The following is a 13,947-nucleotide window of genomic DNA, read 5'->3' as shown; positions in this document are numbered from 1 at the left end:
TCCATCAGCAGCTAAGCCAATTCTTCATTGCTTAAGTACCAGCCAGAAAAGTTTCACCTGACAGCAGGCTATGTCAGGGGAATCAAATAGTGCAAAAAGTCAGCTTTTATGAAGGCCAGTGCCTACTGCACAAGGCAGATACATTTACCATTTGACATACTAAAAAGGAACAGAGTAAAGAATGCATGTACGAACACAGAAAATGGTCAAGGGAACATAGCAGCCTTCAATACCTCCACATAACACGATTATTGCACCAAATATCTCAAAGAGTTTGCCCACCTCCCTTTGAAATACAAAGGAAAAAATAAAATTAAATTAGAAGAGAGAACACCATAATAGGTATGGTAGTGCAGAAGAGGTTTTACAACATGCTTGCATTGCTGAAGCGCTCTGTGAGTTCTTATTCTAGTTCTGTATACGCTCTAGGCTTAAAAATAACAGTGGAAACTCATTTTTATCAACTTCTGTAACTTCGATTATCAGAACTGAACAAAAGTCAGTGTACTTGTCATCCTCAATGTTCCTGAGGTCACGCAATGAAAAGCAGCAAATTCTCACTGTCTCCCAAAACGTGTTTCTCTACAAAGCAATGTTGGGTTGCACCAAAGATGGAGACTCACTCAGTGAACATCAACTATTTCCATCAGAGCTTTAAATCTTGGGTAGAGAGTCATTAATTATACTCCAACTTAGGTCCAGTCTGGCCTCTTTACTGTCACTTTAGACTATGGTTTTGCAGCCCATGAGCCAAATAAACACACATGTACACATTATACTTAAAATGTCCAAACTCCAGATTAGTCTTTCACATACAACAGACAGACACAAAGGATATTTGCTCACCATAAAGGCAGAATTTTTTTCTGCATCCTGTACAGCAGAAAAATCACCCTTGCCATGCTTTTTTCTTTTTTAAAACACCAGAAACACACCACTCCATGCAGTCTTGCATAAGAGACCCAAATCTCCAGCCTCCATCTCAGCAATCCCAGATGCTACGCGTTCATTCACGGGTCACGCATGCACCACAGCTCCTGCCCTAAAAGCGTAGCCATGTCGGGAAGGCAGAAAGCTCTCGCTTATAGTTAGGTGCTCAGTAATCCAGAAGACCACATGCTGGTACCACCAACATGCTACAAACGAGCCCCTTGTACAGTAACAAGTCTCGGAGCTTGAAAGATCTTGATTAACAGCCGCCCCTCTTACAATTACCTCACCTTGCCCTCAATGTTCAGAGCAGGGCTTAGCCGCTCGCCCGGCCAATCTCACTCCCAGCCTCAGCACACTCGCTCATCAGCTTGACTCTACCATCAACACGCTGCTCTCGTCCCTTCTCAATCGCTCAGTTCCTCTCTCCTTGTACCAGGAGATGGTACTGAGTGGGACCCAACAGCCCAAATAAGCAAGTGACCCCACCAGCCGGGAAGTCCACTTCGGCAAACCACACGCCAAAGCCCTCCCTCCCGCAGCAGGTAACTCGTCTCCCACCTGTCTGAGGCCCTTCGGGAACTTCTTCCTTTTGCCCAGGTGCTGACAAAGATTACGGTCATTCTCGCGGTCGGAGCTGTACTGGTGGTGGGGAAGCCTGTTCTTTTTGGGAAGATACGAGAGCCCGTTGGTAAGCGCTTCCCGCTTCTTCTTGGCCAGAGGGTTCTGCCGCTTCTCCACGCGCTCCTGCGGTTTCAGCGCGACGTCCTTCTGCAGAGGCAGGGAGCAGGCAAGGGAAGAGGAAGGAAAACACAACCATTAACATACAGATCGCACTTTTTTCAACCGTTTTCAAGCGGCAGTTTTAGGCAGAGATTTCCAGGGCACTGGCAAGCACTCTCGAGCCAACGCTACAGTCACGAGAAAAGGAGAAAAGCATCTTTGCTGCAGGCCAGTTAATCGAAAGATGGGCAAATAAAATTTGTAAGGTTAAGTGAGTGCACACACACAGACACACATACTCCTCTACGTTTCATACCATCAGCCTTACTATTTCCAAACACACCTCATGTATCAACTGAGTATGCACTTAAAAGACAGCATATGTTCATAATGTTTAAATTAAGAATCATCTTTGATTTAAGCAAACCTTGGCCTTTGACATTTATTTTGACTTATTTCTTATATTTAACAAGACAAGGCAAGAGCCGACCTAAAGTCAGTTTAAGCCAATGTATCTCGATTGACTTCTCTGGACTTTTCTTCAAGCCTGACCTAAGCAGAACACTTCCAAATCTCAGGGAAAAAAAAAATCATTCATGTTTTCAAAAACTCTATTACTGACCCTTCTTTAAACTCCAGAATCAATGTTTGTATATAAAAACATTTAAGTCCAGTAACATAAATGCAAGTTTTGTAACTTAGGCTACAGGTAGTTTATTTGCTTGCTGATAACCTGAAACACACAGAAGCTGTGTATTTGCTTTAAATAAGTGTTACTTGAAAATAAATTTTCCAATAACAAAATCAAAGGCAGGGGAAGAGGAAAGAATCACAAGTTGCAGGGTTATTGGGAGAGAAGAAGTAGAAGCCACTTGAGATGTGTGAATTACGACACGTGTTACGCCTCTAATATATCTGCAATAGTGCCAAATCATGTCCACTGCAAGAACTTCATATGTAAAAATACAAGTATTTCTATATAATGTGCCTATTACTTAAACAGCATAATACTTTAAGCATACTCTATTAACATGCCTGGTTGCCTTGACCTTCAGGTCCCATGAAAAAAGCTGTCCATGTCCTACCATAAAGTACTATGTGATCCTGTAAGCCTTCATGCTTCTGTTAATTGCCACTTAACATTACAACCAACAACATGACAGTTTGTGAGAAAGAAATTGGTCTGTTGGTCCCTCTGTCACATAAAGATTCAGGTTCAGGGGAATTAAATCCAAATTATGCCCGACTTTGCTGCAAAAACATGTCCAAAAGCAAAAATCAGCTTGTCTTTAGCCAAAGAGCCCTCCCTGAATGCCTATCTAAAACACAAGAGCCTCACATAATTCATAACTAGACCACTGAGAATATTAATTACACTGAAGGCAACTCATGTTCAAATTTGATGTCGATAAAAAAGAATAATTTTACAAGCATTAAAGAAGGAAGCAAGGAACAGAAGCCATAAGCTTCTTTTTTTAAAACTTGTCTTCACCAAGACACCATGGGAAGCATCCTAAGTTTTTCTTCACCCAGGGCTATTCATAACAGGAAAGTTAGGAGCCCTATCCAAAATCATAAAAGATCTTTAATATCTTTAGATATAGAGCATGACCAGCATTTTGAGAGTCATCCGTCTCTTCTCTGGTCCCTCCAGTAGTAACGCTGATCTTTATAATATTCTTTAACATCTAGTTATGAAAAGCACTGTACACAAAGCAAACTAAACAAAAAAAAAAAAGAGGAAGAATCACTTTTTTGAGCACATCTTCTGTCCCCTTCCCTAAAAAGGTTTCAGATTAAGATGCATGCCATAAATGCACAAAGGAGGCAAATTCCCAGGTGTCACGTACGGTGGCAGTGACTTCAGGAATTCTCAACATCAACAGCTTCATAAAAAGAGCAACTAGAACAACTCCATGCGCACGTGGACCTGCCACATAACACAACCCGAGCACCTTGCAGCGATTCCGGCATTCGGCCCCGTTCCCATCTGTTAAGCTTTGCGAAAGAAGCTGGAAAATGGAGCAACACTAGTTTCCCCGAGCAACCTTATCACGGAAAAAAAGCACTAGGATTGCAACTCACTCCACGCACTATATTGAAACAATGAGATATTTTATCCCAAAACACGCTTGTGCCTTAAGATAACCATCACTGGACCGACGATGATAAACATAAAGTAACTTTTTTATTTCATCAGATCAGTATCAAATTCCGGTGCTTTACAAACAGCACGTTATACCCATTGCAGGTCTCCTGTTAAACGACAGAGCTAGGATTTGCACTGTGCCATTAGGATGATTCACTCTAAATGTGAAAGGATGAAGGAGTGACAAAAGGGAAACTTTCTGGAAGAAAAATATTCTCCTAATGACTAAATAGCTTCAGCAGTTTTTTTTTTTTCTTTTTTCTTTTTTTTTTTTTTGCCGCTAGGGATCGAAATGAAACAGTGGCAGGATTCCAGAAGCTTATAAAACACCTAATGGGGATAACACTGCCATCAAGAAATTACTAGCTTCCATTAGCTTTAAAGAGAGTGCAAGACAGGTCAAAATTTTGCAGATTACTACAGGCACATCCGGGATCACCTTCGCCATAAGACCCCCGCATTCGAGCCAACCCCACTAACCATTCCATAAAGTTTCATGAATTTGCAGATACACCTAAAGCGAAGCTTGGCTAGTTTAAGAACTGGAGATGAAACAACTGCACATAAACCTACAGCCAAGATGAGCGACTCCAGCTTCACGATGCCTTCTGCAAAAAAATGTCTTCCAGGACAGGAGAAGCAATTTGCAGAAATCTCCCAAAATATGCCTGTTCTACTCACAGCCAAAGAGAGGAAAGGGAGCTCCCTAGGTATATACCTTGTCATTCTGCAAACCGTAAAAGGAAGCCTTGAATGCAACGTGGTGGGTTGGTTTACTGTGAAATTTCTATATAAAGGTCAGCGTTTAGACAACCAAGTCCCTCCAAAACAGCCAGCTGCTTTTCAGTAGCTCACATCTCTGCAGAGAAAATTATAGAGCGCTGAGGGTCAAAACCTTGTATTATTGAATTGTAAGGTAGAACCGCTCATTGCTTTCAACAGATACACTATTTGGCCTTCAAAAAAAAAAAAAAAATTCAATTCTTCATCTGCAGACTGGACTGCAATGGGACACACTGAAAGAAGAAAAGCTTAGACACTTTCTGCCCGGGCTTCCTCATCCAATTTTTATCTTCCCGTTGTTTAGACAGGACAATAGCGGTACCGCGGCGCGCCCCAACACATTAGCTAGCATAATCTTAATTACGGACTTTAGGCATCGCCGTGATTAAAGTAATAAGCTGTAATTACTCTAAGGTGACAGGACTGCACAGACCTTATCTACAGAGATAAGAAGATGTAGTAATATTTCATGTCGAGCTGTATTTTTCAGCAGCTACCCATGGAGTTGATTCAAACTAAGCAGCAGATCCTGTGAACAATATATTCCAACTTTAATGTAGCTTTTTCTCCTTTCCTGCCAGCATACAAACCCACACATTATTAAATAAATCATACAAACATATTAGGCATAGTTTAAAACCATCTTCTTCAGAGATATCTTTCATCAGTAAAGTGCCTTAAGTGTATCAGGAAGGTGACTTAAATGTATAAATATGTAATTACATACAATTCAATACAAGAGTGCATTAATATTTATGAGTGTACCGTATAATCTAAAAAAATTTCCATTTGTTTTATTTCTATTGGGCACATTAATCAACCCGATAGTGCTGTACGTGCCGTGGCGGAGAACCGCCGCCCGCGCTGAGCAGATCCCTGGCGAGCAGGAGGGCGGCCGAGGCCTGGTGGGGCGGCCCTGAAATCCCCCCAGGTCCAGCGAGTATCGAACAGCTGCGATCCAAGCCCTGCGTGCGGAGAGAGGAGGAGAGGCGGCATCCTTCGGCACATCAGGTAGTTTCACAGGGGAGGAAGTTTGGAGGACACATCGCATTCCCACCAGGTGTTACTGTCCCAGGGAGCTGTGTCTTCTCTCCCATGGGAGAGGCCATCTCCCCAGGACGTAAATGGTGGCTCCTCGGCGGCAGCTGAGCAGTGCTTCCCACCACTTTGCAGGGTATGTGCTTCACCCCCACGGATTTCCCCCAGGAATCCATCGCTAGCTGTCCTTCTCCCCGTCCCCGTCCTGTGGCCACCTCCCTTCCCTCTGCAGTTCCCCGAAGGCGGTGGGCGCCCAACATTGCCGTCCCCCCAGCTGGCGGCTCTTCCATGGGAACCCCCAGCCAAAAGCAACGCGGCAAACATGTCACAGGCTGCACCTGGTGCACGCTTCAGGTGGCCACCAAGGGGTGTCGAGCCTCAACCTTTTGCAATCATCTTTACGGAGTATTTTGCTGATTCCAGGGTCAGGTTCAAGAGCTGAAGTTCTGAACGTGAATGTGACCCCAATAAAGGACAATGTTTTAAAAGTGTTTCTTTAAAATAGAAGTACATTATAGTGCAGGGCTAGTGAAGGCAACGAGATCTGTATTAGTCTACAACTGTATTCCAGGTATTTGCTTCTCAGGTTCCCGCTGTTCACACTGGCTTTATATTGCAGCCCAACAATTTACCCCTCACTCACTCCAAAAATAAAATTAATATAAAGAACTAAGACTTCTCTTAAAAACACTCCAAACTATTAGACAGTCATGAAATGCCAATGTAATGCTCCACTTAAACGATTAGAAAAACACCTTTGAATCTACCAGTTTGCCACTGTTCAGGCATTTCAAGTGTGAAATCCAACCCTCCTTGCCAAATAAAGCTGTAAGAGATGTACTTCTGGAGTTTGAGCCTATTTACAAGGCACGAGTAATTCATATTTGATCAAGAACCCTAGTGCAGAAGGGAGAAGACAATTCAAAAAGAAAAATCAATAGCTGCAAAAGTTGATTTAAAATTCTCTGTAAGTTATGGGCATAACAGTTGCACAGACAGAGCACCTCAACCCCGGCTGTCAGCTTGGGAGTGCTTCATCCAACAGAGGTGTTTACACGAATAAAAAGAAAGAATCAGGCCAAGTCCTTCTTATAAAACAAACACACAACCAAAAATACTGACAACAACTCCACATTTGTGTACGCTGCAGAAATTTGTTATAAAGGTTTAGCTTGCAAAAAAATTCAGATGTCTAGACCGTACAGCTGAGAGACAGAGCCAGCACAGCTTCGTTAGCAGCAGGCACTGCACGTCGTTAGCTGGTGACCCAGGGGAGCAGCCAGCACCTTAGCAAACAGCTGTGCAAACCAAAAGACAAGAAAAACCCAGAAGTGGGAGACAATTCCAGCATGAGGGCTACCAAAGTCGCTATCGGATCTTGGCATCAACTCGTACTGTGTTTCCCATTACGTTTTTGTAAGAATTTCTAAAGCTGATGGATGAAAATGCCCTAGGACTTCAACGCCGCTCGCGTGCTTGCTTCCCAATCCATTATTTTAGTTCTGGCAGAAACAACAAGATGTAAAGGCCTGAAAACAATGAGCTGACTAGTCCCTACAATCTTGCAAAATCAGAACACAAAACGAGATGTTTATAATAGTCATTCATTTCCCTCCAGATAAGAGAGCTAAATGCACTGGGCATTCCTCCGAATGCACAATTAGTTCCTCAAAAGCACCTATCTAGGGGGAAAAATAAACAAACAAAATAATGGAAACACTCTTAACGCAGGGCAGAAAAGCAGGCAGGTATAAAGTGCAATGCAAACGAGAAAAGGATTCTCTAACTATGGAAATTACAGTATTGTAGGACACAAGGGACTGCTAAAGACTCATGATGTCCACTCCACTGACTGCCGTAGCCCATCCACTAATCCAAGCAACTTCTTCCAGTTGCCAGACCTCTTCAGAAAGGCTTAATCTTGCTCTGTTTGCTTTGTCTTCCTAAAATTATGATCCATGCCCTCCTGCATCTCTCTTGAATCCGAAAACAAAGTGGTTCGGTGTTGTGCAAAAAAGGTTGTGCAACAGACTGAAGACGAAGCGTTGTACGCCAGCCTGCAGGCCCCTACGTGGCGATTACAGATGAAGGCAAAACAAAGGGAAAGCAACTTGCTGGCTGCTTGAGATAGGTTTCATACAAAGCTTCTGTAGCAAAGAGATTGCTTTGATTTCTCATACCCAAATCATTTGTTAACAATATCACTGATAAACAGAAGGCTCCTTTTCAGGTGCTGCCGATTTAAATTGCACACAAAAAGCTACGTTAAAGCAACATTATTGAGGTTACAAAAGTCAAGGAGTTAGAAGTTATGAAACGCCAGGATTAAGGCTGCAAACACCACCTTAATTCAGCCCTCTTGTGCATATGCATTACGATACAATCTTTAATTACATGATCCCGCACTATTATTTCCCCAGCGCGCAGAACGGAAGGTATTCAGTTAATGAGCAGCCATTCAGGATTTTGTTTTCTTCCCTTTGTCCAACATGTGGATCTAAAACTTGTTTATTTACGCCCCATTCAAGCCTGCCACTGAATGCACAAGTATTAATTTCCTCAAGGGCTTTTCTATACAACTTCTTACTATAGTATCAGATGCTCAGCAAATATTAATGACGTTTTTTATAGCAGTTTAGCCAGATGAAGGTATTTCACTATTCTCATCTTACAGGTGGAAACAGCATCCCAAACAAGCTCAGGTCAAAAATGCCTGCTAATTCTAAAAGCCCATTAGGAAGCACCTAGGATTTGATCTTCCAGAGAACTTAGCCCTACAGAGCACTATCTAATGAAGCTTTCCTGGATTTCAGCAGCTACAGCGCGTGCACAGCACTCCAGCAAATCAGCTTTACTAAGTACCAGATAATATAAGGAGACAGGTAGCGACTGTTCCTAAAAAGCGTTGTCCAACGGCCTCCCTCAATGCCCCATCCTAAATATGAGACAGAGGCTGGGCTAGAACTGGATTCTTTCCAAGTACATGCCGCACATTAAAGCCAGAGGAAACCTTCCCTCCTGCAGCCCTCGCCACCCTCCTTGCACCTTCTGCAACAGGTCAGCGAGGGCTTCGACAGGACATGAGGCTCTTCCAGGGCACCGTCTCGATGCATCTCCAGGGCAAGCCTTGCCTGTTCGAGTGAACGAGTTTAGGACCTTCAGCAAATACAACAGGTCATTATATACTTAAGTGCCTCATAATTCATATAAACACAAGGGCCAAATAATAAAAACTTGGACAAACTGAAACAGCACCGTCTAATGTACAGACATCAGGCCAACGGAAACAAGGGCTTATCTGGATTGTACTGTTCCTTACCTCAGCCATAGCTATACATTTCAAATTGTGCTCTACCTGACTTTACTTAAAGAATATAGGGTTGTCATTCGTTTTCTACTTAGACTTTATCCAATACTACTGTTTTTTGTAGTGGGAAGGCAATCCTGAGCACATGTAAACCATTACTCACTTCTATTAATATGCTAGGCCTGAGCCAGTAATCTGAAAAAAATATTTTACTCGGCAAAATAAATGTCTTTCCCTAGTCATAAGTTTAACAAACAGATCATGATTTACTTAAGCATACTGAGCGTTTGAATGCAGACATTGTATTTCTCTACAATTTATGCCACTTCATATTTCAAATCAGATTTGGGTTGGTCCTTTGTGATTAACACAGACTACATAATATTGTTTCTGTGCCTTACCTGAATAATTGCCTCGCGTTTAATTAAACCAAACACTTAAATATGTCTAAGTCTCATTGCATTCAATGCAATTTTAGCAAAATACTTGAACTTGTTCTCATTCAGGTTGAGACGGGTGACTAAGAGCATACACTCAAACTTCCACCACGACATGATAAAAAGCACGTTTAAGATGACATTTCTGCAAGTATTGGAGTACAAAAGATTAAAAGTTACTCCTACACACCAACACTTACAACAGCAGAATGTAATTACTCAACATTTCAAAGGCGCTCGCTTCTACAAAACAGCTGCAGTGACTTAGCTGAAAACCAAAACGGACAGTCATACACGACATTTTTCATAGCATTCACGAAGGCGACAAACACTGCACAAAATAAACCTCCAGCTAAAACCTAAGGCCACAAGGCCAGATGTTGGGGCAAAGAGACTCTCCTGAATCAAGGCTGGCAAAACCTGATGTCATACCTGAAGAGCAATGAACATCAGAGCAATTGAGCCCAGGGCATTTGTTTAAGCTTTTTAAAGCATCCTCTGAGACGGTGTTCCCAGCCTTATTCTTCCCTCCCCCTTCTCATTTTTGTCACCCCAAACTATACTGCGCCGTATTACACTATACCGCAACTGCGGGAACTGGTCACCCAAATTACCGGAGTCTGGGCAAACTGCGGTTTGGAAAAACCTACTTCTGGAGCGAGCGTCAACAGAAGCGCTGAGGAACGCCAGCTGGGATTACAGAGCCAACAAACTGTTTTTCTTGACGCTGCTCGGATCTGCAGAAGGCAAAGTACACACAGATGATTTTGTTCGGGCAGATTCAGCCAGAAGCCTGGGTGCTCCTGCCAAAAGATGGTGATCCCAAAGCTCTCGCTCCACCCAGCTCCTGCCTGCCTGCAAGCCTGGGATGGTTCCTTGTCCTAGAGATCAAGGGGTTTACACGAGTGATCTTGATGCTGCTAGTGGAGATCCAAGGTCACCTCTTGCAGATCCATCTATACACATCTGCTTGAATTAAACCTGTGACTCCTTGCCTTCTACTAGCACACATCACCCAAAAAACCACCAGGAAGTGGCCACTGCTCCTGGAGAAGGCGCCTCCTCCTCTGTCACCTGGAAGAGTCCCAACACCTTCTCTCCAACTCCTCCATGCACAGGCTTTGAAATTTTTCATACCCTCCTCCTTAAGTCCTCTCTCCTCCTCATGCCTTTTGCACACCTCCAACCTCTTCACTTTGTAACGTAACCTGGGGAAGATCTCAAAGGAAGCAACAGGGCTCCTGCTTATGTCAGCTGCCCCTTCAGCCCCGTAAGCGCGACCAGAAGGCAGGTCAGGGCTTTGAGCACTCCTAATGCAATGGGAGTGTTACTGGTAATTCAGCACTCGATCCAAAACGCGCTTTGCATAACTTGCATCCATGAGGGCGCTCGCCAGGCACACGGCCCTCGGAGCTGCGTTCATCCCGCAGTGCCCGGCTGCAAACAAGCGTACTCGACTCGGCCGGCCAGCAGCACAGCCACACGCCCGCTGAGGGCTTCTGTTCTTTGTTCAAGGAGCAAAAACCAAGAGGAAAGGAGTCCCTAGGGGTGCTCGGTTTAACGAATAACTTCATTTATAAAAATCCATATTCAAGCCATACTTCGTTTATAGAAATACATATTCAAGGAAACGCCTCAACCTGGTGCAGAAACACATGTGGCTATAGGACCACGCACATGTTGCACGTCGATGCCCGGCTCAACAGCAAGCTCGGCTCTCACCGCAGCGGCGCCAGAAGAATTTTCTCAATGGAAAAATGCAATTTTCACACTGGAGACAAGCCAACTGAACAGTTATCACATCCTAAACTGAGTAATCTGATCTTATAAATAACTTTAGTTTGTCTAAGTAACAAAGCGACTCTTCAGTTCTACTTTGAAACTTTGGGAACTTTTGTTGCGTCACAGGTATTTTTGTTATTTGCCCCTCTTTTGGTCTGATTTGAATTGGAAATAACTTTTAAAAATTTTAAGCTTTCTCCTAAAAGCAAGAATTCAGTATTTTCTAATATCTGCAGTTATAAGATGAACTGCACATACGGACCAAAATACAGACGCCATCTCCAAACCAAATTACACTGCTACTACTTTTAAAAAGAAAGCGTCCCTTTGAACCCAGTTTATTCCATGCCCGGGTGTTACAGCACCAGGAAAGTCCGCTGCAATCTAACAGTCTCATGACGTTTACCAAAATCTTCAGTGGAATATCAAGACCACGGAAAGAGAGTCTGTCAGGAAAATTTAAAAATTGCTACCACATCTTCCTTTTGACTACAAGAGGAAATCTGATCTCCACGACTCAAGACAAAAATCATCCAGAGAGACCACAAATGGGTGAAAACAACTAAGAAACAGTCTTCGGAAGAGATAGGACACAGATTTAAGCTTTCATTACCCCTATCAGAAAGGGATCCTCAAGGAAACCCCTCTCTGCTCCACTGATGCACGCAAATATAATGCTGCAGACTTGGAGCATCTTCTCTGTAGTGTTGCTCTGCTTCCTATTTACTCTCTAGAAAAGGAAAATTTCAGAAAAACTCTTTTCCCTTAAAAAAAATGATTCAAGGTAGGACTAAGATTATATATATCAGGACTGAATTTCTACTTTATGGCGAGAGAACCAAAACAGAAACATTCACATCTATTTCTGTATCACAGATGAAGTCTTACAGGCTCGCAGAGAAAGCAGAGGCATCCCTCTGCACATGGAAGCAAGCAGGACAAGTTCTCCTACTATCCACCTCTTTAGACAGACGATACAGAAACGAGCAAAGAGGAGGACAGAATTAGGAGAACTACTCACGGATTACACCAGATGGTAAGTGCCTCCAACCTGCAGATTTTTTTTTAATCTAAATCAAAATCCTCTATATAATAATGGGTTATAATTACTGAACTTTTTAAAATAAAAACCTATTTTGGAACAATCCTCTTCTGTCTAACAGGTCAAGAAGTTGAGCTGTTTCAACACTATCTTTTCTCTCTTCCAAGTTCCTGCTGTCTCATGCTCCTCTTGACTTTCTTCCTCCTTCTCGTGGCACCACTTAACTCTACTGCTGCTCTTGGCACATGGCATACAACCTCACATAAAAGACTGATGAAGACACATTTTAAAATGAAAGGACAGTGATTAGAAAATAAGGAAAGAGAGAAAGAAAGAGTGCTCAGAGATGACCAGAGGCTTGCACCACTTAACTCATGGGCAAGCTTAGTAATATGCTTCATTAGAAAAAGGAGCAGAACCTTTGTGCAATGAGAAAAATAAAGCTCGGCTTCCCATCTAGAAAAGAAACACGCCTCTAGACTTCTAACTGAATAGTTAGGAAATAACAAGTTTCAAGGAATAAAGCAATACATAACCTTACATTATCTAGCTTATTCTTCCCCTAGGAAACAGATATAGCGAAGGCAAATTTGGTGGGCACAGAAACCCAAAGGATTACACACTTGCAGTGTTGATTGCTGGCAGATCCCACTCATTGCACCGAACATTTAGAAGCACAGCTTGTCATAACAAGCCAGATTTATCATTGTCTCATCCTTCTCATCGCGTACAGAAGAGATACAAGTTGCTGCTATCTCAGAATTCCTCATTCACAGGTGACATACGTATCACAAATATTTTGTTGTTACTTTACAAAGGTCTAAGCAACCATATCTAGTCTAAGGTCGCAGAAAATCGGATCCTCTGGACAACCATCATGTACCTTTTCTGTCTTTACCTCTCCACTTCTCTTAATGCATCACATCCTCGCAACAAAGCATTCCTCTCAGCTTTAGGCCAGGGGACACGCCAAGATCTACCTGGCATCATCCAAAAAAACATCAAGTATAGCCAGCAGTTCTTAGGAAGGAAAGCACAGCTCCCTCTCGCTACCCTGTATTTAGAATACGCACTCTCCAGTTAAATGGGCACAGAAGATAACATGAATAAATAAAAAGGGAAAAGCAGAGATGATGATGTTCTTCAGTTTTATTACAGGGCATAGATCCTGTAATGCAATTTCATACACCAGAGAGAAAAAGAAAAATAAATGATTTCCTTTACAGTTGTTCCATAGCTGAAAATATGTCTTTTGCAAATATTCAGCTTTTTTTGGGTTTTTTTCAAGTTACTTTGTGGATAGATCTTTTACAACTGAAGCATCATTTAATGTTCAGGGCTATTCAGCGGCTGGAAAAGCAATTTCTGTAATATTTCACATTTATAGCCACCTACAAGCTACAAATTTAACTTTGCAGGGACGCACGGTTAGTGGATCCACAGTTGCAAAATGGAGCGTCTCAAGTCAAGAGCTTCTCTCATGCCTCCAGCAAACTTGCAAGGAGTTACAAAAACTGTGAATAATACTGCTTGAGCAATACTTAGATTCAAACCACACTTCATCGTACAGCAGGCTGTCTCGACTGAAGTTGTAACCATTTCTCCTGTAAAAAGCATCCGAACTGCTGTCTCTCTGTAAAGCTTTGCCTCGAGCAGAAAGCAGATAAAGCTCTGCAACGCACCTCTGGAGAGTCGCGGCACACGCTGAAGAGAACGAAAACCTTAAGCAGGAATCTGTCTACACTTGGAAGGAAAC

The 13,947-nt window shown here is 42.7% G+C and overlaps 1 protein-coding gene across 6 annotated transcripts in view; it reads right to left on the bottom strand.

Annotated features, from left to right (window-relative positions):
* AUTS2 (activator of transcription and developmental regulator AUTS2) overlaps nt 1-13,947 on the bottom strand; it is a 767,986-nt gene that overhangs the window by 562,112 nt on the left and 191,927 nt on the right. For 5 of the 6 annotated variants that reach the window (XM_064523450.1, XM_064523454.1, XM_064523452.1 and 2 more), the window contains exon 2: nt 1,492-1,701. The exons of the other annotated variant lie outside the window; for it this stretch is intronic. In XM_064523450.1, the coding sequence (XP_064379520.1) occupies nt 1,492-1,701 (210 nt within the window). The remainder of the gene's footprint in view (nt 1-1,491; nt 1,702-13,947) is intronic. 6 annotated transcript variants of the gene reach the window in all.

The sequence above is a fragment of the Dromaius novaehollandiae genome, chromosome 19 (assembly GCF_036370855.1).
Source record: "Dromaius novaehollandiae isolate bDroNov1 chromosome 19, bDroNov1.hap1, whole genome shotgun sequence".
Lineage (NCBI taxonomy): Eukaryota > Metazoa > Chordata > Aves > Casuariiformes > Dromaiidae > Dromaius > Dromaius novaehollandiae.
This window is presented reverse-complemented; position numbering and strand designations above follow the sequence as displayed.